Source organism: Equus przewalskii, chromosome X (assembly GCF_037783145.1).
Source record: "Equus przewalskii isolate Varuska chromosome X, EquPr2, whole genome shotgun sequence".
NCBI classification, from domain to species: Eukaryota; Metazoa; Chordata; class Mammalia; order Perissodactyla; family Equidae; genus Equus; species Equus przewalskii.
Window position 1 is genome coordinate 86,731,086 of NC_091863.1, and position 25,705 is coordinate 86,756,790.

At 49.9% G+C, this 25,705-nt stretch overlaps 1 protein-coding gene and 1 long non-coding RNA gene across 5 annotated transcripts in view; one reads left to right on the top strand and one right to left on the bottom strand.

The window, feature by feature from the left end:
- Positions 1–25,705, bottom strand: part of TSC22D3 (TSC22 domain family member 3) — a 60,894-nt gene that overhangs the window by 27,753 nt on the left and 7,436 nt on the right. The window contains exon 1 of one of the 4 annotated variants that reach the window (XM_070603793.1): positions 15,906–16,602. The exons of the other annotated variants lie outside the window; for them this stretch is intronic. Coding sequence (XP_070459894.1) covers positions 15,906–16,096 — 191 coding nt within the window. The 5' untranslated portion in view covers positions 16,097–16,602. Of the gene's footprint in view, positions 1–15,905; positions 16,603–25,705 lie in introns of those variants that run through there. 4 annotated transcript variants of the gene reach the window in all.
- The window catches only part of LOC139080939 (uncharacterized), a 52,913-nt gene continuing 30,579 nt past the window's right edge, over positions 3,372–25,705 (top strand). The window contains exons 1-2 of the long non-coding RNA XR_011535829.1: positions 3,372–3,472; positions 23,397–23,529. This is a non-coding gene — a long non-coding RNA (uncharacterized lncRNA). The remainder of the gene's footprint in view (positions 3,473–23,396; positions 23,530–25,705) is intronic.

Below are 25,705 nucleotides of genomic sequence, written 5' to 3' on the forward strand. Positions count from 1 at the left end.
TTGCCTCCCACTGTGGGCGAAAAGGAGGCTACAGGAGGAGTACACGACTGTATCTCCCCAAGGCTCCAGCTGCAGCAGAAGCGCTTGCTGCCCCGCAGCCCCTTGCCCAATGCCAGGAGACCTGCTTCTGAGCAGCACATCCCCTTGCAAGGACAGCCTCCCCCTCTCCAGCTGGGGCTTCGATCTGCTCAGTGACTCAGCGTCCAGGGTACTCTGTGTGGTCCAAGGAAGTCCATCTGTGGGCTCTCCCAATGCAAAGTGCAAGGCTGCAGGAGAAGAATGGATGAAGATAGGAGAAGGGGAGAGAAAAGGAGAAGGAGAGACCCAGAGGCACACACAGCTGGCAGGAGCCCATCTCCAGCTGTTGGGCGGGCTGTTTCCTTTGATAAAGCACTTGGCAGTACTCCCAGTTCTGTAGTTTCTGGCCTACGAAAGCACACCCGGAGCACGAGCCTGCCTGTGGGAGGACTTCAGCCTTGCTTTGTTTTCTTTCTTTCTTTCTTTCTTTTTTTATGATTTAGAAAATGCCCCCACCCCCCTCCAAGGACGCTTGTCCCTCCCCCTACCTGGGCAAAGTGAAGTTATACCAACAGGTGATGTGGGCTAGGCCACCAGTGTGTCTTCACAGAAAGTCAGAGCCACAGAGTTTCACTTGACGGCCTGGAATGAGTATGCAGTGAGGCCTTGGCATACGCGTGTGTGTGTGTGTGTGAGAGAGAGAGAGAGAGAGAGAGAGACCATGCGTGTTTGTTTTTGTCTGAGAGGCTGTGCTTGTTTGTTGTGGCTGACTCTGTCTTCTGTGTGGCACATCATCACTGTTCTCCCCGCCTAGGCTCCTTCCAGCTCACCAGTGTTTCCCTGGAAAGGACTGGGAAACAGGGGGAGTCCCAGGGTCACGTGATCACACGGGAAAACAAGCCCTCCCTCCAACCCCTGGCCCTCCATGGCTCCAAGGAAGCCTGCTTCCTCCCTCCCTCATAAAATGAGGAGTCAGGCTTGAAGGGCTCCAAGGTCCCTTGGAGGAAGCAGAGCGTGTAGCCTCACAGAGCCCCCTGCCTCCTCCTTTCCCCCAGGTTCATTTACAGCCTAATGACAAACCATCCCCGAGCCCACAGTTTGACCAACCCCCACAGTGCCTCCATCAATCTGAGTTTCCCAGATTCCTGAGCGGAACTTGATCCGGCCCAGGGACCTGCATGGCTCTTCACATTGTCCCCGGAAGTCCCCGCTTCTTGGGAGCCCCAAGCACAGCGCCCACTCCCACACTCAGCCGGCCCCGTGGCGCCCAGCAGCTGGGGTCTGCAAGGGGGCCTCTCGGGGTCAGTTCCCAAGGCCACCACCGAGGGGAGGCGGCCCTGCCCAGCCCAGTCAGGGGAGGGATGGCGGCTCCAGCAGGAGCCACTGAACGTCCTCTGCAGCTTGAGGGGGAGGCGGTCGCTCCATGTGGAGCAGCTCAGGGCGGCCATGAGCAACTGACTCCCACCCCACATTCCTGCATTCACAGCCCAAACCAGAGTGGCCGTTGGCCCTTAGCGATGGGAGAAACCAGTTGGTAAGAAGCAAACGCAACACAAAAACAAACACAGCCTGGGAACTTTGGACCAGCTTCCAAACTCAAAGTCCTCAAACGTCCCTTGTCCCCCATCCCCCCCAAAAGGGTTAACCTCGTGAGAAAATGGAGGACACTTAGACTCCAGGATGGCACAGCCGGATGGTACCTCACGGATCGTCTAGTCCCACTATTTCATCTTACATATGGGAAAACTGAGGTCTAGAGTGGGAAAGTGGCTAGAAGAAGAGCTGGCACTAGAAGTCAGGGAACTATCCCAAAGACAGCCTGGCCCTGGTTGGAAGAAGATATACCAACCTGAGGCCCAAGCAGGAACTTTTGGACTCAGAAGCTGTAGACCCAGCTCCGAGCTGAAGTGGGCAGTGCAGCCTGACGAACTGTAGAGTGGCCCTGAGGGTGGTGTGGGGCTGTGAGCACTCTAGACCCCTTTCACCTGTCATCAGACAGGCCTGTTGACACTGCTGGGCCAGGTGGGTATCACACCTGGTGCTCAATGTCAAGCCTGAGTTGGGCTGGAGGTCTCTGCTCTTCCCTGCCTTCACCCTTTCTAGAGTGCTCTTCCTACTGAGAGCTCAAGCTTTGGAAGGGGGTAGAAGCCCAGCCCTAGCTTTTCCACTGGTTGGGGGAGCAGGGTGAGGACAAAGTCAGGTATGTGGACTCTACTGCTCCTTTGGGATTCAGAGCCCACCTTGCTCCTCCCCATCCCAGATGCAATACTCCAGTTGTGAACATGAAAGAGGAAATGGGTGGGTGGGAATGTCCACCAGCTTCGAGGTGATAAGCCATGGATAGTTTTCTTAACTTTGAGCAAGCTCTGGGCCAGATTGTAGGCAGATGGCAAGGTCCACAAGGCTGACCCTGACATGTTCAGGCCAAAATTAAATCAATGGCGTCTGTGCTCAAGCCATGGGCTGGGGCTGAAGCTGAGTTGATCCCGCCCTCTCTGACATGGCCAACCCTCCACTACTAGAAGCCACCAGCCCTTCACTACAGCCAGCGTGGAAATAGCACATGCTGTTTTCTGAGACAGGGTGACCTGGATATCTGGGAGAAGCTCCATTAAAATAAAGAGGTCAGCATGGAAGACAGTCATGCCCACTACTTTCAATACTTAAACATATGCTTTGGAACCTACTCTAACCACTTCCATTCTCCTTGTTCTTGCTGAGGGTGAGACAGACAGAACTAGGTCCTTCTTGACCTTCTACTCATGAAGTTCTGCACCAAGATTCCAGACAGTTGCAACTGCCACTTAATTTCACCTATCATTTTATAGAGCCCATCATTTTATAGGATATTTTAGTATGTGTTATTTTGCATTTGTGAACACATATCTTTATAATTGTTCTTGAGTGATTTCTCTGCATGTATTCCATTTCCCCAACTTGACCCAAAGCTCCTGAAGGGTGGGAAGCAGGCCTTTGGTAGTTTTTTCTCCCCTCCTCCCTCCTCCTGTGGCACTCAGGACAGTGGTGTGGCCAAGAGGACGGTTTCAATAGTGCTTGTTCAACTCAGTAACAACAATTGGGGAGGCCAGTATAATTTCTGAATTCATCTGCAACTGTATCCAGTGATGACGGAAATCTGCAGCTGGATGTATTTTTTGCAGCAAAGAAAGAGCTATTCTTGAAGGGAGGGCCACCCAAAGCCAGCATGTCAGTTGATTTAACTACCTCTTCCCTGTCCCATCTTGAGGAAATAACGAATCAGCAGTTGTGACAAGGGTGGGGTGCCTCCCACCAAGCAGCCATTAAGCCCAAGAGCTGGACATTCCATTTCCCAGCATCCTCTACTCTGTTTCATCCATCTCTTTGGCAACAGGAGGTTAGGCTGCTTTCTAGGTTTGTTTCCAAGAAGTGGCAGTCTCCCTGAATCTACCTGTGTGACTACATCGGATCCAGAGTGAGTTATTACTAGAAAATTATTTGAAGTTAGGGACCATGTTTGTTCACTAATAGATATTAACATATACCTTGTTTATGGGTTTACTTAGAAGAAGATATAAGAGGACTGGTTTTGATGGTGGACACACATTTATGGATGGGAATCCTGAGTATTTAGAAATACTTTTCTTAAAACACTCATTCCAATCAGAACTGTTTCTAGGTTTTCCTTCTCTCCTGTTTCAAAAATGGCCTCACAGACTGAGCAGCTAGAACTCTTTCATTTCTAACAGGAAGAATTCAAAGGCAGCCTGGAGACATAGCTAAAACTGAGAATTTAGCTAATATCTCTAAAGAGTGAACTACTTACTATTAACCAAGTCATTAATTAGGGTCATATTTAGACTTTGTCAGCCTCAAACATCTGTTTGTTTAAACCTAGGTCACTTTAGTTTATTACAGTTCTAGCCACTGGTGAGATAATCTGCTTAGATTTCACAAGTATGTGTGAATTGCCTACCTCAGCCCTTATTTTCACAGAATAGGAGTTCTCTTGAAGGCACAGGGTCAGACTAAAGATAATAAATGATTTTCCTTCTCAATAGAACTAAAAACAAGGCTTTAATTAATTCACCAACATTCTAGGATTGAATATCTCTATTACATTTCTTAATGATGTTAATCTGTCCAAGGGTGACCCACAGGATTCCCATAGATCCAAGAACAATCTTTAGGCAGACATTTCATTGGCTCGAAGATTGTTTCCCAATCATTGAGCACTGCCCTTCTCAACAGTGGAGTCACCCCCACTTGTTGGTAGAGACTGCAGGTGGCCTGGGAGAAGGGGCAGTGGTGGGGGGGGAGCATAATAGAGATCATGAAACAGAGAAAGGCCGGTGGGGGGTGGGGCGGCGGGTGGGGGGCGAAATGCACACTAGAAAATATCTCCCTAAGAAGGACGAAGGAGAGGCAGAAAACTTAAGGTGGTCTGGGAGTGGAGAAAAGGGAATAGTGGCTAAGATAGTTCCCCCAGGCAAGCCTAAGACTTGAGGATAGTCCAGACATATACACCCTCACAAACTCTCACCAGACACACACACACACACACACACACAGAGGCACACATACCTCTTTCACATATACCTTCCTCACCCTGGCTCTCAAGTCCCATATACGGGAATAGACTCAGATGGAGTTATACACACAAGCCACACACACAAGAACACCAACCCTCCCAGACACCATGCTCCCAGTTGTCCCTTCACAAACAGAGGTATCCCTCCCCCCACTATAAATATATTTACCATACATTTTTCCATACCTTTTGTGCATATGATTTAAACATTTTTTATGTACACCCACATAGTAACCCAAACGCCATCCACACACCCAAGTCCTGACATATGTACACAGCTACACACATACACAAATTCATACACATCCTCCTTCCCAACAAAGGCAAAACAAGTTTGTGCTCAGTAACTTCCAGTGCTTTCTTCTTTGGTGGATGGGATTTGAAGGAGTGCCTGGAGAGCTAGGTGAATTGGAGAAGTGCTTTTTCTAGTGGTTCTTAGTATGGTGGAAAAGTCTATCAAGGACATTTGAAATCCCTCACAGAGTTCACTCCCTTGGCCTATAGACAAGACACCAGTGGTAACCTTTAGTGACTGCCAAAAGCTTCTAAGACTCTCTTAGTCCTGCTATGCTAGCTGACCTTTGCAAGGAATCCTGGGTATTTTGAACGAAGAACATTTAGTATAAGAAACAAAACAAAAACAAAAATCTTTCCCTGACATTTAAGAACAATACTAAAGTGTCTGTCTAAATTCACCTGGCAGGCCTGGCAAGATGGTGACGAAAAAGTTGATGTTAAAGTCTACCAGCCCTGGTTATCTTCTTGGAGCCTGTTCCCTTCCCCCTCCCCACATATACCCTGGAACCTCATGTTGTCCCCCGCCAGGCTGACTCTGTTCTGGCCAAAGAAGACCAGAAGTGGGAAAAGGCTTTTGGATTCAACTAGAAGGAAGTCCTGGGTAAGCTAAGAGGGAGGAGTGAGTCTATTAGAGCTAAGATCCAAGTGGTGGGCACTGTGATCTATGCAGTGCTGTCTACATAGGAAATCTAGGGTCCAGTGAGTTTTCATCCAAGTCCTGCCAGCCTGCCCATTAAAAAGTTCAAATGTGGCTTGGCTGAAAGGCAATCAGATCTGTTATTGACACTGTTTCATTCTGAATAGCACAGAGGACTAAAGGCTTTCTTTACTTAGTTCATTAGTTAGCTAACAAGCATTTTCCAAGCACCTACTGTGCATGGAGCACTGTCCCAGACACTCGGCTCTTGCCGTTGCTGCTCCTGCTATTGAATTTCTGAATACAGGCTGTTGCCAGACATCCAATTTTCTGAGTGCTTGCTCTGACAGGGAACAATGACTAATGAACCAAACATCAGGGAGGGCCCTCTGATCTCCAGCACAGAACATGCCCATAAAGGCAGAGTCTAATTTGTTCAGCAAGCAGCTGCCAATTCTTCTGGGATCTTAATTACCTGGAGCAGTTTATATGGGTGAATCCCCTTGGGAGAGAAACCCTGAACCCTGTCTTTCTCACACCCTACCATACCCCAGGCCCTATAAATGGCTTTAACCCCCAGCCATTGTACATGGGTACAAAGTCCGCGCCACAGCAGTTCACCAGACAGGCATCTGGGCACTGCACACTGCCCTCCTTCACAACTCTACACACACATGCACGCACACACACAGAGGCAGCAGTGGGTTATAGTGGAAAGCACTCCGGACTGTAAGTCGAGAAACCTTGGGATCAACCCAGTTCTGCCTCTGCTTCTCTGTGTGACCTTGGGCAAGACTTTTTTGGACTCTGGGCTTCTGTTTCCTCTCCTATAAAATGAGGGGTGGGACTAGATGATCTCTATGGGCCTTTCCAGTTCTAGAACTTGACATTCTACTTTTTGAGCCTCAAGAGAGCTGTGTGACCAGGTCAAGTTTGTAAAATGGGAATGAGACAAGGTGGGGGCAGTGGCCAGCCAAGGAGCCCGAAAAGTCACCATCATGGAGAAGGGGAAATCTTTTCACCTCCTTGGGTCAGCCCGTCCCAAAGTTCCATACTACTTCTGAAAACTTTCACAAACGAGGCTGGTGGATGCCGCGGCACTGTGGGCTCTGCTGTTCCCTTCTGCCTCATCTCCCTCCCCCGTCATTCCTTTTATAACCCTTGTTCCAACTCTCTGTTCCTTTTAACCAGCCCTTCAGCTCATACTAACTAGTTACCTTTAGCAAGCTCTTCAGAGAGGCCAGTGATTAAATGGTCTCAAGAGTCAGTAAAATGTATATGACAGCCATGCCCTGGCGGCCTTCACAGGCTTTCCAAAGGATCAAATAAGATAAAGTCTGTGAAAGTGCTTTGGAAATTGTCAAGTGGTATGCAAATGCGAGGGATTATTATTAATGATGGGTGGGGAGGCAGCCACGTGATGCGAAGAGCAAAGTGCCAACTTGCCTGCTCTCCTCACCGTCTTCTCTGGGTGAAGGCACTGGCATTGTCAGCTGCCTGTAGGTAGCTAACATCAGTAGGGATGGTTATTTGGTTAGCGTTACTCTCCATTGTCCCCTAGCAGAGTTCAGAACCACAGGAAAAAGGACAAGGAAGATGTAGGTTAATTTGGGTACGGAAGAGAGAAAGGCCTAGAGCAGTGACTTAAAAAAAGTGGACCCTTTCTTTCAAACAGAGTCTCACATGGAAAACTCATTTTATAAAACAGATGAAAGGAGAGCTACTCTAGTTGAAGGTGGGGTGAGGAGCATGGAGCCCCACTGGCCAGGCTCTCTGCTTGCCCTTGAGATCACTCTGGTGGGGGCCTAGGGCTCAAAAGGAACTCACTGGAAAACCACGAATGTAGAGCAGGAGCTCTTTCTGGCACCTGGTGCTCTGGGCATCCAGGGGGCAGCCACAGCTGGGCCATTGGAGGGGTTTGGGTATAGGGCATCATGAGGAGAGATGAGAGGATGCTATAGAAAGGCAGACAGATTTGGGTGCAACACCTTTTGTCTACTCAGCCGCTTTGTCTAGGGTCCCAGGTTTGCATTCCTGGGTGACCCTGGATTGGGGTTGCAGCTTTGGTAATCAGTGCTGGAAGGCCTATGAAAAATGTGGTTCTAGAAATCGGTAAAGGAAAGGCCTGGAACAAATGAATGTGACCAGTGCTCCTGCTTTCTCACTTAGCTTTGAGGGGGGAGGAGTTGCTCCCCAGGGTGAGTCTGCTTAAGCAGCTCCTTCCAATCTGTGGCCCCACCATGAATGGGCATCCCCGGCATGGTGAGGAGGAAAAGGCCAGAAGGAATTGGCCAGACATCTTTAGGTGGGCTCAGTGGCCAGGCAGACAGAAACCTGCCACCAGCCCAGGGGCTGAGCGGACCAGGAGCTGTGGAAGAGTGTGTAAGCACAATTTTGGACCCAGCATTACAGGCAGTCGGTATTGGGCCTGGCCAGGATTGGAACCCAGAAACAGGAGACACAGAACAAAGAGAGAGAGCTGGGGAGCTGGGAGGCAGGGAAACTGGGAACAGCTCCCTCCTGGAGCACTTGCTCCATTTTCCCACCCTCCCCACCCAAACAAGCTCAGCAACAGGGCACAGCTGACTGACTAGGCAGAAACCAATCAGATACTACAGGTACAGGCTGAAGGATTCAGACCGGATAGGGCTATGTGTGTCCAGGACTTTCACACAGCCAGGACATGGGTGGTTGCTGACTCCCTGAGGCAGATGGAACAGCATCAGGGATTTCGCCAGAGTCCCTGAAACTGGGAAGATATAATAATAATAGAAAAAAATCACCTTAGAGTAAATGATGCTGGCATCCTAGAAACTCCAATGCTGGTACTTCTATACTATTCAGGCCCTTTGCAAAAGCCCAGCATCCCTCTCTAGGAGATTCTTATTCCACATGTGTCTTCCCCTGATTCCTTTTCCACATGTGGTGGCCTAGAGCTCCTTCTCAAATTACCTTGAGGTAGCTGCTACAGAGACACGTTCGCTGTGCCAGGGCTGCGCAGGAAATGGGTAACCCAGAGCAGAGGATCAACAGCAAAAGCCATTTGTGCTTGAAGGAAACGAGAGCATTTGGAATTCCGGTGTGCTTGGGCGGAGGGGAAGAGGTCGTTACATTGGCCCAGACAGTCTTTGTCCCTGCTTTTCTGGAAGGGAGCAGTGGGACATCTCGGAAAATGTGTTGGATGAGAGAATCACTTGGCTAGGGGTTACTTCCCCTGCATAAGCCTGTGTGAGCACAGACACGGGGAAGGAGGTGGAGACAGGGGCTCCTGAGGGGCCTGGAGAGGAACAGAACTCAAGGAGGAAAGAAGAGTAAATGAGCCAAAAATAGTTTGCAACAGACCCCTCAGAAGGACTGTAACCCTTGCTCAGTAAGTGGTTAGAGCTCCTTCCTTCAAGCGAGAATGGTTTTGCTATTACAAGTAATTGCCTCACTCTTGTTTTCTCAGATATTTAAAAAGTCAATTGACTCAGGTAGACACGAGGGAAGATTTCTAGTTTCTTGCCTGCATCTTCTAAAAGTGCCTGCCTGGCTGGCGGGGGCAGGGCCCAGAGGCCTAGGCTGAATTCAGCTACCCGCTCTGCAGGTTACACTGGAGCCTTCACCCTGACACCCACTCCATTATGTCTGGGCTTCTATGTGGGTGGGGAGAGGGCACAACCAGGACTTTCCCACTCCCTTCTGCTAAGTCAACCACATCCTCAGGGACGGACTTACATATAAATGCCTGCTTGGCATGATTTGAGGGGCTAAAGGTCAGAGGAACCTGGCCCCTAAAGGCCAGCTCCACTAGCCCACAGATGGGCCTGCAGGTCTCACTTTGCTTGCTCCTTTCAAAGGTCCAGGTTTAAACAGAATTGTGACTGGGGAGGGGGAAGCACACTTGGCTACTACCAGCTGTTTACACCTTTGCTGGAGTCATTGTATCACAATAGCAGTAGCAGAAAGCAAGGCTCCTCCAAGGGGATGGCTAAGAGATCAGGAGCTCAGGAAAGTTCTGGAACATGAGCTATCACCCTGTAGTTGAGAGCCCTGAGCAGCTGGGGGTAGTTTGAGGGAGCTTGTGCTAGAAGGGAAAATTGGCAGAGAAAAGAGCGCGTCAAAACCAAATCCTACCCAGTTCACCATTTTCCGAAGGATGTGTCTGCTTCCTCTACCACAGATGAAAATGCTTTGGACAGTCTCCTCTCCAGACTGAGGCATTTCCCCAGAATTCCTACTCCTCTCCTTCCACTTAATGCAGGGACCATGTGCTGGTGATGAGGGACGAGGTCTGGAGCCGGGGTACCATTCAACTTCCCTACTCGGTTTTAAGGCCTGGCATGGCCCTCCCCTTGCTTCCTGAGAAGAGGAGCATGAATTTGTCATGGGGGTGGGAGTGGGAATTCTCTCCCTTGGCCAAGCCCCTGCCCTGGAGACAAAAATAGGGAAGGAACCCGCAAAGAACTGCACCTGGAGGCCAGGAATCTGTCTCCACCAGGCACCGACCCGAGCAGGGCGGGTACTCCCAAAGACAGCTGGATCGGACTTTGAGCTGGGGTCCCTTTGCCCTGGAGAGGTTAGAAGCTGTCTGGACAACTACAGCCCTGAAGATGGAGCACTGCTGTCTAGCTTAGATTCACCAGAGACACCACAGGAGCCTAAGAGAGGGCCAAGGGAGCGGGTCTGGCAGCCTCATAAGCAGGAGAAGGGACGTGGAGCAAAGATGCAGCCCCAGGCTCAGCAGAGGGCCCCAAGCCAAGATATACACGGCAGGCAAAAATGCAAAAATCAATTCACAAAGACAGCAAGAATTAAGTCTAGATAGAGCCCAACTGAGTGAGCCTCCTGGCCCCTGGGGGCTGCAGGAACTGGAGGAACCCCAACCACTCAGGTTGCCACAGTGCCAGCCATGGTGACATGGCATCAGCTCCAAGCTGCTGTGGCTGGCTCAAAGGCCGGTCCTCTTGGCCTCTGCCAGGCAAAAAGCAGCACAAGCCTCTGCCCTTCTTCCTTCACCTACAGCCTGGCCCCTGGCAGGGTGCACCTGGCCAGCTCTGCTCTGTTTTCTTAAATGTGTGCTGAGGCAGAGAGGAGCAAGTGAGGGAGGGAGGAAGGGAGCAAGGAGGGCGGATGGACTCGAGGAAGGGAGGAGGGGCCAGGATGCCGGCCTCCCGAGGTAGCATAGGCTCCAAATGAATACACTACTGACTGTGAAAGGTAGCAGTGCTGCCTCTTCCAATTCTAGCACTTCTGGGAGTCATTTCTCAGCTCACACTTCCCTCCTGTGACAGATACATAAATCCTTGGCTGAAGAGGCGGCCGTGCCCCTTCCTGTCTCAGACGTGATTTTCCTCAGATGAATTGCACCACCTCCTTCAGACTTGCACAGGTCGGATGACCAGACCAGACATAGTGATACAGCCCTCAGGCTACAGTGAAGAGAGAGAAGGGAACTATGATTTCCTGTCAACTCCCTGGCCCTGTGTCTCCCGAAGTCAAACTGGGCACCAGTGGACAGGCCCCTTAGGCCTTGCTGGACAAATTCACAGCATAAACAACCATATGGCACATTCCAAAGACACACAGAAAAGACTTCTGCACGTCTGAAAGCCAACGGCTAAGTGTTTCTGGGTGGCTTTTCCACTTTTTGAAATGTCTGTGGCAATGCTTGTTCTCAGCTTAGCTTCTCTCTACGCCCAATTTCTCCGCCTAGTTTCTGGATACTCCAGGGATGCAAGGCCATTTTCAGATCAGCCCAAGTAATTAGGAAGGCAGAACTACTGGAAAAAAATATTAGACCCATATTGTAATTTCAAAGCTAGCCATACGAGATTTTTTTATATTATCTTTTATTTTGTATCATCCGTGCCACACGTCCAGTGTTAACCCAGCCACATGAAATTCAACCATGCTCCCATTTGGAATCTGTTTGGGAGTGGATTATTTATTTTTGAAGAATCTTCTTTATTTATGCTCAACTTGGACAGGTGTCAAAGTGACCCTGCATGCCTGAGTACCCAGAGGCTGGCTAGAAGGGGGAGGGGGACAACCTGAGATTTAGTGACTGCTATGGATAATCCACAATGTGGATAATGAATATAGGAATAATCAAGATGTGACTCTACGCAGATACAAGAATGGGGCTGTGCGGGTAGAGCAGCTAAAGACAGAGGCTGCAATGAATTGTTAGCACACAATTTAGTATCATTAAGGAAGAAGCATGATCCTGGATGCTCTAAATAGGAAAGAAGCATGTAGGAACTGTGAGGTCATCTTCCTTCTCTATTCCATGGCCATCGGCCACTGACGAAACCCTACACTGCTCCAGTCTCCTACGGGACAACTAGCTCAGGGGGGTTAGGGCAGGTGATTGGGTCCTCTGCGGTCCACTTAATTTTGCTCCTTTCCTAACCTGCCGTCTTGCAAATGTGTGTCACCGGTCAGGGAAGAGACTGGGATGATTGGCTAAAGGCAAAGGTGAGCTTGCTACACTCCCAGGTGTCACAGAGGACAGAATGAAATCTCTGGGAGAGAATTTGGAGAGTGTCTAAAGGATAGAGAACTACAAGCAGGTTCAAAGTCTTTTTTAAAAAATAGATTTAGCGAATTTGGAAAAGAGGGCTGACAAGGGACATCATAAGACCACTGAAGCATATTAAGCGGTGTATAAGAAAGCTGGAGGACAGAATTTAGAAGGAACAGTCTTGGAGAGCAGAGGTTGTTAAACAGTGGAATGTACGACCAAAGGACATTGTGATATTTCCTTTCTTAAACGTGTTTGAAGCTCAGCTGTCTCTCCTTGAGCTCTTTGCTGAAGACAGTTCCAGGGACTGGACAACATAGGAAGACACACAAGGCTCCTGAGGTACAACCCAGCAGGAAGGCAGGAGACCAGACCCACAACCTTTATCACCTTGCCGCTTCCTTCCAGGGCTCACCCTATAATCGGCAAGGTGAGCCCTGAGAGAAAGCAGGACTAATAGTCGTGTTCTCTATCTCAGGGCAATGGGAGGAGGAAGCGGACTAAGCTTATTTACACAGAGCCCATCACAAACTCCTGGCAGAAGTGAGAACCCTTTTGTCCCGTTTGATTTTGTACAAATTTCCCACCAAATCTTGTCCGAATCTGTCCGGAAATCGGCACGAGTCCATGTGAAATTGCCGCAGTGACGTATTTCCTGTCCTTCTACTTGGGTTTTGTGAACTCAGAGAAAGATTGTACCTCTCTGACTTGCTTCCCGGAAATGTCTCCTTAGGTTTGAGTTGAATATGCCCGTGAACAATGCTGAGAAGAAATCAGTGGAAGCTGGTGAGGACAGCCCCACCAACTTTCCAGGGGCTGTTTCCCCGTGTGTGGCACAGCGTGGTAGAGGCAGCGCCCTGGAGCAAGGGAAAGGCCTGCTGTTAATCTGGAGTGTTGAGTGTCATGGGGCAGAGCAGGACACCAGGGATATAAAAATAGCAGGGTGTTCTTACACTTGGACTAGGGCTGTCAGAAGGGGCCTTCGAGCTGGGTGTACATAGACAAGATCATCTCAACCATACTGTACGGCTCCTATTATCCTCTGACTCCTCTCGCCCGCCCCTGCTAACATACTGTGGTAGTACAGCTCTGTACCCAGGGCTTCGCCTACCACGGGCAAGATTCTGGCTATATCTGAGTACTGCCAGTATTGGTATTTATTTAATATTTTCTCTAAAATATCTTTAAGCAGGTTCACTTTTAAAAATGCCTCCACCTTAGAAATATTTTTGAAATCATAATGTGTATGTGTTAGACACATTTCCCCTTCTAATACATGTTAAATAAATAAATAGCTATAAAAATAGAAAAACAAAGTTAGTCCACGTACCACCTAAACTCATCTTGCACCCCCCCCCAGTGTCTGTTTACCACGCTTGGGGAAACAGTGCTCTCTGTATAGTGCACGCAGATGGTCCCCACTGCCAACAAGCACGGCTTTATTTCCTCCTCCAATGTAAAGCCGGCAGGGCTTCAGACTGGCCGAATGGCTGGGATACCGTCCTGAGCCTGCCACCCTCATGCCTTCCTCTCAGGGCTAGGGCCCCGGCCCTTATTATTTTCCTCCTTTCAGGTGCCAGCCCCAGCCAAGGCTGGAGTTTGCAACAGAACACAGAGCCCTTATTCTCAGTCAAGTGCTCCTTCCCTCGAGCTATTTCCCCTGCTGAGAATTCCACACTAGACCTCACTTAACTCTGACAGTGCCCTCTGTGGAGTGGACTTCCTCAGCCTTGGCCCCAGGGGCTGCATAGGCTGGAGTGCCCCAAGCCCACATCAGTGGCCCGCCTGTCCGCCCTGCTCACACAGGCCCAAGCGACCTCTGGCTGGGGAGTGGGGAGCACGTGGTGCCCCCAGCTGGGAACAAGGTCTTTCCTGGGAAGCCGGTGACACCTCCCCACCCCTCCACCCCCTCCAGGAGCCTGCTCCAGGGTGGTCAGGAGACAAAGGAGGCCCGCAGCAAGAACACAAGAGAAGGGGCCAAAGCACTCTGCAGGCCAGAAAGATGTGTGCTGATGCTGGCTAAACCCAAGGACTCTTCAAGCCAAGGCAGCATGTCCGTGCCCTTGGGGATGCTTTAGAAGAGATTCCTGTTTCTGGTGAAGAGTTAAGGTCCTTCAGTGGCTCACAAATTTCTGTTGTTGTTAAACAGATCATTATCCGCCATTCCTACCCCCCACTCCCAATCTAATCTGGACACTCTCAGGGTCTCTGGATACAAAGTCCGTAGAGGTGGACAGCTGCTCTGAAGGAGGCAAGGCTAAGGCTGGGAACTCCACCTACTCAGCTCCCAGGGCTCCCAGAGCCCCTAAACTCCCCCCCCGCCCCCCACTGAGGGACGCCTTCTAGTTCAGGGGAGCCCAGCTTGAAAACTCTCTGGTGAGGAAAAGCAAGCCAGGTGAGGATCCAGACTCTACAAGCTTTAAAAGACACATGTAGATTCTTATTTGCGACCTTGTTTGTTTGGAGCTATGACCTCTATTTGGCGAGGGCGGCGGCACAATCTGCCTCCCCTCTTTCTTTTTGTCCTCCGAAGTCCCTCCTCCGCTGCTTCCCTCTCTCAAATTCACCTTCTCCCTGGCCTCTCCTCCTCTCCCCTCAACTCTCTCCTTTCTCCCTTCTTCTTTCCTTCTGGCAGCCCCTAAGGCGCCCAGGAGGACCATAAGGGCTCTCTATGGTGCAGCACTATTACCCGCGGGAATTCTAAGCTCCCTTCCAACCTTAGGAATCTATGATTGATTAACCAAATGGTAAGAACTGGTTGTTGAATGAACTGAGCCAAGAAGGAGGGCTAGCTGGGAGGAAGCAGTGTGTGTGGTGGTGAGCATGAGGTCGCTAGGGCAGTGGGCAGGTGTCTGGACAGGTGGGAGTGGTTCCTCTTCTACTCATTCTCTCCACAGCGGTTTCCCCAGCAGTGGAGACACTGGTAGGTACAGGGCTGGCAGAGGACATTGGAGATGGTCTGCCATATGGGGAGCCATAAGTGGCTCCCAAGCTCTCATGCTCGGCCCTCAAGGAGCTCTCTGTTTAGTGAAATGTCACCTACTATGACTTACAGACTCTCATCATATAACCCAGGGAGAGATGACCAACTGAGAAGGAATCTGAATGCAGTGAAACGTACCAACACCAACACTCACCAAGCAGATTAGTTTCCGGTAGCTCATCTGTGCATTAGTTGGGGGAGAATAGCTATAGAGAGCGGCCTTCAAATTCTCAAAGGGCCTCACACTAAGTCATGCAGCGGTGGGTCTGGTGAAAGTTGGGGTTTACCAAGAAAGCAGGTTTCTAAGACAGGCCAGTCTAGTCTCTCATCTTAGGCTCTCTTTTAGATCTGGATGTGAACATCCAAGACCTGAAAATCGCCCCTAATTCAATTGAGAATTTCCGCAAAGACACACACAAGGAACTCAAGAAAAGCATTCTGGGTTGAGTACCTGAGTCTGGGGCTGAAGGGGCCACTAGGAGATATTTGGTGCAGGGTATCATTAGCAACTGCGTTTTAATCACACCCCTGAACACTCTGGTTCTCATTACTTACTCACTCCAAGCCCATCATCCTTGAGTTTTAAAAATCGATCCTAATGTTCTGTTTAGCTTGGACCCCCTCTTGGAGTCACAACTCTTTACACAGTTACCACCTTCTCCTTCCCTTTTCTTGTTCATGTGAACCCCGCGCCCCTACTCCCATCATTCTAACATCCTGGGGTTCAATGACTTATTCGAGTGTCCATGCATCCCATCCACACACATCAAGATTTTAAAGGTGTAGTGTTTCAGAATATCTAAGTTGGAAGAGACCCTAGAGACTATCTTGTCTCTCCCCTCCCCCATTTTGTAAGTAGGGAAAGCAGCCCACAGAAGGGCAGGAAGTTACTTACTCAAGCTCAAGCATCAGATTGGTGGCAAAGTCGGGACTTGAATCCAGATCTTCTGGATCCAAATCTGACCCACTTTCCACTACCTCGAGCTGTAGCTCCTCCAGGAATTGCGTCTCCTCCACGAGTTCAGGGTCCTCTCCAAGCTGGGGCTCCTCCACGAGCTGGGGCTCCTCCAGCCTTTCCCCCTTCATCTCACTGCTGCCTAGGGAAGCCCGGATTCTTGATTGCCTGGCTGGGGTTGGTTCCCTCCTCTCCCCCCCGCCACTTCTCTCTCTCTCTCCCTCCCTCCCTCCCTCTCTCTCTAGCTCTCTCTCTCTGTAGCTGCCGGGCTAGGGCGGGAGCAACTGGAAACTCTTTCCCAGGCTCAGAAGAAAAAGTGCTCAGGGAGCCTCGGGGCCAGCCTGGGCTGGCTCTATTGTGGAGGCGGGAGGAAGTTCCCGGCCCTGAGTGCCTTTGGGGGCTCCCAGGCTCTGAGGGAAGGCTGGAGCTCCTGGGGTGAGCGCTGCCCTCCGGATCTTCTGCCGAGGCCGGGCCAGCTTCCTAAACTAACTCCCAGACTGAAGGGGAGGGCCGGATCCTCCGGGGGAGCCCAGACGGCGGCTCTGCCAGCCAGCCCCTGTGGTTGGAACTTTCAAAAAGACCAATGTTTCAGCAACTGATTTCTTTTCCAACCCGAACAGCAGGCCTTTCTGTCCCCCTTGCATGACTGTGGCTGTGGCATGCAGCCCCAGCCTGAGCAGAAGCAAGATTCCAGGGCTGGGGCTCCATAACACCCAAACCACTGGTCAATTCATTAAATGAAATCAAATAAAAAAACACCTTTTTTGGCATCAGGTGAACCCAAAGCTGGTCTCCTGGCATGGAGATGTTGTGTACCTACTGGGATGGGATGTGTATGGCTGTCTAGAGACTGAGAAGTTGGAAGATCATTGGATTAGAGAATCAGGAGACATGGTTTCTCTTTTCGGCTGGTCACTAATTGGCTGTTTGATTTTGGGCAAATATCCGCCCACTCTGGACCTCAGTTTCCTTATCTGTAATGGGAGGGGTTTAGACCAAATGGCTGCAAAAGCCATACCAGATCTAGCCTCTGTGTCTCTATCTAAGATGCATGTAGAGGCAGAAGGTGCTGGCCGCCAACCCTGAGAAGGGGGAAGCTCAGGGTCTTGAAGAAGCAGTCCCCAGCTCCACTGCCCTCTGAAATCCTTCTTCATTCACCAGCAATGCCAGTAGGGTGAACCTTGTGCTTGTAGGTTTTGATTTCTGGTAAAAATTTCAAAGCTCCCAGCAGCGGTAGCTTGCGCTCCGCCCCACCCAACGCACCCCCCCCCCCACCGCCCGCCCCTGCCTCCAGCAGGAGGAAAAACAGAGCCTTCTCAGTCATTTATACCTGAGTGTGAATGAAGAAGGTTCAGAGAGCAAGCCTTGACAGGGAAAAAGCTTCCACGCTGGGTTGCAGGTGTTAGCTGGCTCTGGGCAGGAGAGGGTGTGTGATGGACAGACAAAAGGGAAGGGTCAGTAAGGGGATTGGTGAGAGAGGGAGGCAAAGCAAGTCAGAGAAGGTTTTGTTCTGGTTCTATATATGACTTGTCTAATGATAACGAAGGCTTCCCTATACTGAGTCCTTCCTGGAAGTGTCCTCTCACTTAACCTTCCAAACCACACTTCCTCCATTTTCTGGATGAGGAAACTGACGTCCAGAGAAGTCACTTGCCAAGGTCACAGAGTCTGTCAATGGTAGTCTATCGGACATGAAGCCGCTGTGCTTCATGAGCACACCACGGCTAATGTCCTTCTCTGCTCCTCGATGGCCCCTCCGTGGTCTTCTTAGGGTAGAGAAGCCCATTCCAGCTTCCCACAAGGGCCAGCAGCTCCCAGCCCTCTGGGAGAGGGACAGGCAAAAGCAGAGTGGGGCCCTGCTTCTCTGGGATCCTGGCTTCTGCTCAGCAGCCCTGGGCACACCTGCAGCTAATACTAGCACAGACCTGACTAGGAGACTGAAGACACAGCATTGTGGAGATACGGTCTTTTCTGGGGGTCAGTTTCAAGTACAATTTTCAGCACTTTGGTTCTTTATTCTCTTCACTGGCCTTCATCCTGTTCATCTGGCAGGTGAGGAGCTCTTCAAAGTCTTTCTGATCCTGACTTTCAGCTGATAGGCCATTATGGCCCCTAGAGAATCACTCGCCTAAACCAAGGCTGCTTGACCTCGGCAATGAGAACATTTCCTTGGGGGTTTGCTACTATCCTAGGGCCTCAGTGAGCTGGAGGGACTTCAAAATGCATGTTGTGGGGCATTAGCAGTGACTGGGTTCCTTTTGCCTTTCTTTCCTACTGATTTGGCGCAAGAATCCCTCACAGAGGGGCACAAGTAGTGCCCAAGATTTTAATAAGGCAACTTTTGTGGATTTTCTAATCCCGGGGAAGCCCCCTTAGCCTGTGTTCTCGTGGCTTCCTGCACCTTTCCTTCATTATGATCAATTGTAATGATACAGCTATTTGTGTAATTATCATTTGATGTCTGTCTCCACCACTAGATTGTAAGTTTCCTGCTGCAAGGATCCTGCCTAGTTTGTTGGTTGCCACTGTATCCTCTGTGTCTAATCTTCACTGTGTGCGTGGAAGGAGAAAACATTCTCTCCAAGTACCTGGGGCAGGTAGTCTTATTCCACTGCCCCCAGCACAGGGGTGCTCCCCCAAATTATTAGCCTGTGGAGAATAGGGGCCCCAATGAGGCTAATTTGGCCAAGAGACGAGAAGATTGAAGGATGCAGACAGGGACCCTAACAGCTTCTTAGTCTATTCCCACACCATTCCAGTCCCAAGAGAGTATATGCTGGTTTTAATGACTGATCTCCAATGGAAATTTTACAGACATTTTTATTATGAAAGTATTTCCATGTAAACACTTTCATTTATCTCACACGCACTTTCCTTTTCCTTATAAGCACCTGCTTCTAACTCCTTTGCTTTCGCCACCTGTCTGTCCCCTTCTGTCCATGGTCCTTATAATAAGCCTCTCACACTTTTATTCAGTTCTTTATTGCTACTGTCACCACCTTCCCCATATTTATAAATTAATATAAAATCCCCTGGTAATTTCTTTTAGCTTCTCTGAATGCTGGTAGTCAGGAAGTTCTTTCTGCTATCTAATCTCAATCCTTCATGCTACAGTAGAGGCCTGTTTCCTCTTGTTCTGTTCCTAGTGTGGTTTGGAAACAGCTAGTCACCATCTCTGAGTTGTGACTTTTCTTATATTTCAAGATCAACTTCTCTTCTCTTTCTCTACCACTCTCTGTCCCTCCCTTAAACTCTTAGATCAATCATCTTAGTTCCTTTAGCCTGGCCCCACAGCTCCCACAAGTCCCAAGTTTACCTCTTGTTGGCTAAACCAATCTTGTAGGCTTTATCTGCACCCTTCACAATCAGATTCCCTTGGATCATGCTGAGCTCTCAGCTGTCACATGCCTTGCCAGTGTGGTGGGGCCACCTCTTTCAAATGGAAGCTCTTTGGAGCCCCTTGATCAATTTCTTTGCCCTTCTTAGAGGTGTAGCCTCCCTTCTCTTTCGCATTCAGGCTGTTTTTCAGCTTGGACAAATATCTGACATTTGCAGCCCAGAAAATTTACACCTCAGGCCTCAGAAAGGAGTGCAGCCTGAAGCTCTGTGCCCCACTGCCTCTATACAATGAGAAGCATTCACTACTCAGAAGGAGGCCCAGAAAAGGAAAAGAAAACCCAGACTACCCTCCCCTTTCTTTTTTCTTTACAGTAAATAATTTACAAAAACAATTTTTCCTCCCCACAGGCTATACCCGCTTTGTCATCGGTCCCGGGGCCAGCCTTTACACATTTCCATACTGTCATGGACTATTTTTAGCAAAGGATGACATTAGTACTAGTTGCCCCGTGGGCTTCAAACTCATCTCTTCCTCTTGTCAGAATGGTGTCAGTCCTCCCTTTTTGGACCTGCTGGCAGGGGTGTGAGAAGCTACCTAGGTGGTATGACTTCAGGAGTTCCTTAGAAAGTCCTCGGTCTTAAAAATGTCCTTTTTGGCCTGGGTCTGATGATTAGAATTTCAACATGAGAGATTCATTTCTTTAGCTCAAGTATCATTTCCTCAGGAAGCCTTGTCTGATCTTTCATTATACTCTCTGACAGAAGCTTATTCCTTTTCCCTCCTGGCACCTACTAAATTTGTAATTACACATTCATTAGTGCAACTCTTTGGTTAATATCCATCCCCCGACTCCACTTATTATTCCACGATGGCTGTGACCATGCCTTTTGTGAGTTTCCCATTCTATTCCCAGTGCCTAACACTAAGCCTGGCACATGGAAAGTGTGCAAGAAATATTTGCTGTTGACTGAATCTGTTCATGAACTTAAATGTGAATTCTCCAGAGCACTGGTGGGAAAGGGTGTGGGCACGGGTGCCCAGGACACTAGCTGGGTGACAGGGCCCCAGAAAGCCAGGGTGGAGCACTGATCATAAGCAGCAGGTCTTTCCTTAGGTGACCTGAGGTTAGTTCCTTTTGCTGTGCTAGCTCCCTCTCCTTTCCTGTCAGCTTGAGGCTGCCCTGCTTCTTCAGCCCTACCCCAGGGCCTTCATTAATAGGGCATCTGGGAAAGAGGGGTTTGACCAAGGTGCAAACAAAGCTAAAATGACACCCTGCAGGGCCACCAGCAACTTTCTTCCAGACACACTTGGGTGACTGATATATATATTCTCATGGCAGCACCTGGACAACCCCCTAGTTCTGTTACCCGCCTCAGAAGGGGCCTGGTGGAGACCAAGGCCAGAGGTGCACAGATATGAAGCCACATCCCCAGGCTCCTCTGGGGCCCACCCTTGCCTGTACTCCAAAGCTCAACTCTCCTGGTTCCAATGAGCTTTCTCCAGGCATCAAGAGAGGTGCCTTCCTGCTCCGAGGATCTGAAGGCCTCCACCCCCCCAGGGCTAGCACAGGTCCCTGAGGAGAGTGTACTTGGGACCAGCCTGCCCTGAGTCAGAGAGGGGCAATGAGAGGAGAGCCGAGAGGGCCTTTCTCTCATTCTCAAAGCTTGGGGATTCTGGGTTCCAGCCCAGGAAAAATGGCAAGTGTTCCTCGTTGTCCCCACTCCAGGCCAGCCCCTTCCTACCCATGAGCCCCACTGAACTGGCAAAATTCCCCTCCCTCTCCCAACCAGAGAGCCCCGCAGCCACTTCCCACTATGGCAGAGCCAATCTATTCTTTAAGTCTCTGCTGGAAGCCGCCGCCATAAAGAGACTCTCTCTTCCTAGTTTGCTTTGGCACTGCCTACGCTCCAGACCTGCAGACCCAGGGCACAGCAAGCTTGAGGCCTTTCCCTCAAGAAGCAAGCACTCTGGCTCAGCCTGTGGTGGCTCTGGTGGAACTGTTTTGTTCTCCACCTGCCTTGGGTGCGGCTGCCCCACTCCCTCAGCTACACTCTCAGCTCCCCACGGCCCGGTCCTAGCCTCTGCCGCCTCTCGTGTCCGCTACAGTGCTTAGCAGGGTAGGCATCCAATAAATCTGCAGTAGGCACTCGATAAATAGCAGGGCCTTGGTCAATAAATGATGGATTGATTAAATGAAGTGCTTGGTCGCTCAGTACAAGGCCGAATGAGGTGCTGCCATCATTCATTCTCTGTGCACCTGGGCAGGCAGAGTACATTGCTTTCAAACTGAGCAGGGTTTTTTTCTTATCCTTTCTTTGTTTCTTTTTTTTTTTTAAGATTTTATTTTTTCCTTTTTCTCCCCAAAGCCCCCCGGTACATAGTTGTATATTCTTCGTTGTGGGTCCTTCTAGTTGTGGTATGTGGGACGCTGCCTCAGCGTGGTTTGATGAGCAGTGCCATGTCCGCACCCAGGATTCGAACCAACTGGGCCGCCTGCAGCAGAGCGCGAGAACTTAACCACTCGGCCACGGGGCCAGCCCCTCTTTGTTTCTTTGTTTTACTACAACTATGAACTGAAAGGGCAGGGGTATAAGGAGAAGTGAGGGGCTGGAGGCCTAGGAGGGGTCTCAAGAAAGGGAACTTCTGCACCTCCACCTCAGGCCCCCCAATACTGACTGGATTCTGGCTGTGGCCCGGGAGACTTGGGCTGCCCAGATCTCCCGAGATGGTGGTCTTGAGCTTGTCTGAGGATTCATGAGTCTGAACTTTGGATACAACCATGCCTGCTGGTAATTCCCACTCCAACTTTTTTACTTTATTTCCCTGTTTCTCTTTTTCTCCAACTAGAGAGCAGTGTCCCCAACTACCCTCAGCCTGTGAGCCATTTACCTGCTGGCAACACAGTGGGACAGGCTGGGATAAAGACAAGGGAAGAGAAGAAGAGGACCTGTTAGTTTAGTCACAACCACTGAGCCAATGGAAGATTAGCTCGATGGGGCTATTCTATGTTATAAATAGTGAAATGAGCTTATTAGAGAAATACGCCATAGAACTCAGTCAGCCCGACTTCACTGAGGACTTGGTTACACGAAGCCAGCCATGTCATTTTCTGAATAGGCCGGGAAGGGGGCTAAGAACCACTGTGAACTCAGGCCAGCCTAAAGTCACCGTGAGACTTCATAGAGAATGGACTGGAAATTGGCTCTTTTAGAGCGTTCCTTTTCTTTTTTTCTTTTTCTTTTTCCGGTGAGGAAGATCAGCCCTGAGCTAACATCCATTGCCAATCTTCCTCTTTTTGCTTGTGGAAGATTTCCCTGAGCTAACGTCTGTGCCAATCTTTCTGTATTTTCTATGTGGGATGCCACCACAGCATGGCTTGGTAAGCGGTGGGTAGGTCTGTACCTGGGATCCGAACCTGTGAACCCCGGGCCACTGAAGCAGGGCGCGCAAACTTAACCACTACGCCACCAGGCCGGGCCTAGAGCCTTCCTTTAAACAGCTCCTCCAGCTTCCAGTAAACACTTCTGCCTGGGGTCCCTAAAACAGTGCCTGAACCAACAAGCAGATACAAAAGAAAGAGGGACTTCTGAGACCTATTCTGGGGCCCCTCCAGATGCACTAGGCTGTCTCTTTAGCAGTGTACTATCAGGTGATAGCAGGAGCCTCCCACCCCCCTAAAATGTCCTAAACCACACTAAGCCCACAGCAGCTCACGTGCCCGCTTGCATTTGCTTCTGAGTGGGAGGGCTCAGGGGGGATCACCTTGGCAGTCTGGCACTTGCCTCTGAGCAGACTGCTTGCCTACCACTAGGGAAAGCAGGCTTTTCCTTTGGAATTCTGATGAGTTTACTTAGACCCCCAGCAGGCTTCTGAATGCCTGGCCCCAGGGAAGCCTGCCACTGAGCAAGCAGAAGCTTGATGCCTCAGTAACCTGGCTCTGTTACATAAGGCACTATGCAAGATATGAGTCAGGGCCCTCAGGCTGTGGGGGGGGGGGTGGGGGGGCGGGGCGGGAAGTAAGCCAGGAAGGAGCCACTGGAACCACTGGAACCACTTCCCTTCCTCTCACTTCTCACCCCCTTCTTCCTCAGGAATAGCCAGAGCCAATCACCGGCCTAGACAGCTCCAGCGAGCAGGGAATCCCGGCCAGACCCCCGGCAGCTGCTGCCCATCTCCCCTGAAGAGAAGACAAGAGGAAGTGGGTTGAATACCCAAGGCTATTTCGTGAGTAAATTCTTCCTTCGAGGAAGGATGGGGAAGGTCCCTGTGGGGCTTTATCCACAGGCGGGGCCTAATTTCAGGCTGGGCCTATTTGAGGAAAGTGTCTCCCAGGGGAGAAAGGCTGATAGCGTGCCTGGGGCATCACTGACCAAACAGGCTTCCAGCTCCTGTTTCCCCTTAGGCTAGCGTCCGCACAATGGGAAGCTTCCCATTCAGCCTCCGTGCTGGCTGGGGTCTCACACCTCTTAGACTATCTTCAAAAGAGCAATAGCTACTTTGAGGCTGGGGTTTCCAGCCAGAAGATACAGGTGAATTTGCCTTGCCTGCTGACGGGATTCCCTCCTGCGTGGATTAGCATTTGGAAAAACTTGCTTTCTACTCTCACAGACCTTCATCTTATCCCCACTCTGACTCCTTAGCTAAGCTGGATTTTGGCATGATAGACAGTGGCCTCCATAAGCCATTCTCCCTGCCCTGACTCATCTAACCTGCTTTCAGGCTGGGATCTAGCCTTCTGGCCTTCATGGGGCTCCCATTAGCCCACGGGGTTCTATGGAGGGCCTGCTCTGACAAAGCTGTGGCCCTGTAGTGAAGCCCTAACCCTTGTCGCATTATTGCAGGCATTGGGACAGCACAACCTGTCCTGGGCCATTATTGCTCTCTTCATCTAAAAGGGAAATTTTGTCTTTTTGACCCCTGTGGTCATGGAATGCTCTCCCTTGAGTGCACTGAGCACACAGAGTACCCCACCAAATGGGCCCAAGCTTCAGTCCCACTCAGCACGTTACTTCTCCAGGGCTTGAGAGGCTATTGCACGACATCAACCAACTTGTTATGTAAAGCCAGCCAGCCATGGCAGATTATAGCTTTGCAGTTATCTTGAGGGATGCCTTACATAAGAGGAGAAAGTTCAGGTAGGAGCAGAACCACAATGAGGAAGCACAGTGCAATGGCCACCATCAGGTGCAGACACAGCCGTCCTCATTCCTCCCAACCAGCCCACAAAGTGGGGGCAAGTGCACTGCTGGCTCTATCACTCAACGGACCGGAGACCCTGGCAGCCTTGGCCAGACACATCCATCTCCATTTACCCAGCCTCCCTGGCCTTCAGGACCTGTACTGGAAAGGAGCCAACACTCTACCTGGAATTGGGAGCTTGTTAGTTTATCTGGAAGTGCAAATATAAGCAGGAGTGTTAACCTTCTCTTCAAGCAGGGAGGGAAATTAAGGTCACCCTGGAAAGAGCTATTTTCTGAGCTGTGGGCTCACATGGGTCCACTCTTGGCAAACTTGAGGAGTGGGTGAAGTTCGTGCTCTGTTCTTCCCACCCTGCTTTAAGAGCACAAACCTTCCATGCAGACCTCTCGAGCCCGCATGCTGCCGAGAGCCCCATGCCGCGGCAGGCTTTCCACAGACTCCCGCCTCGCCTCTCTACCTCTCTTCTTGGCTTTCTCATGTCCCATTCCCCTAGAACCTTACTCACAGTGGGCTGTCACAGTGAAAGAAGTTCTGATAAAGAAATCCACACAAAGGAGTCAATGAGAAGTAATGATGTTACATGTTACTCTTTTAAAAGGTATGGTAGACCCTGGCCCTTCATGAGAGAGACACACTAAAACTTTTGACAGTCCTTAATTCATAAGCATCCCCAAAGCCCAAAGCGTATCATTTTCCCCATAAAACTTCTATTTCCATCACTTCGTTAAACTTCTCAGCTTTCTTTTCATTGTAATCACCAGCACTAGCGGCTGATTGCGGGAGGGGTATTCTCCTCAAAGAAACAGATGTTTGCTCATTTCATGAGAGTTACTACATTTGTACGGACTGACTATGAGTAGAGAACCACAAAATTGGGTTGAAAAGTAGGTACTGGGCAACTTCACTCCTAGGTATATATCCAAAAGAATGAAAGCAGGGACTGAAAAAGTTACTTGTACACTAACGTTCATGCCAGCATTTTTCACCATAGCCGACAGGTGGAAACAACCTAAGTGTCCATGGATACTTGAATGGATAAACAAAATGTGGTATACATATACAACGGAATATTGTTCAGTCATAAAAAGGAATGAAGTCCTTTACATGTGACAATATGGATAAACTGTGAAAACAGTATGCTAAGTGAAGAAGTCAGACACAACAGACCAAATATTGTATGATTCCACTTATACGAAATAAT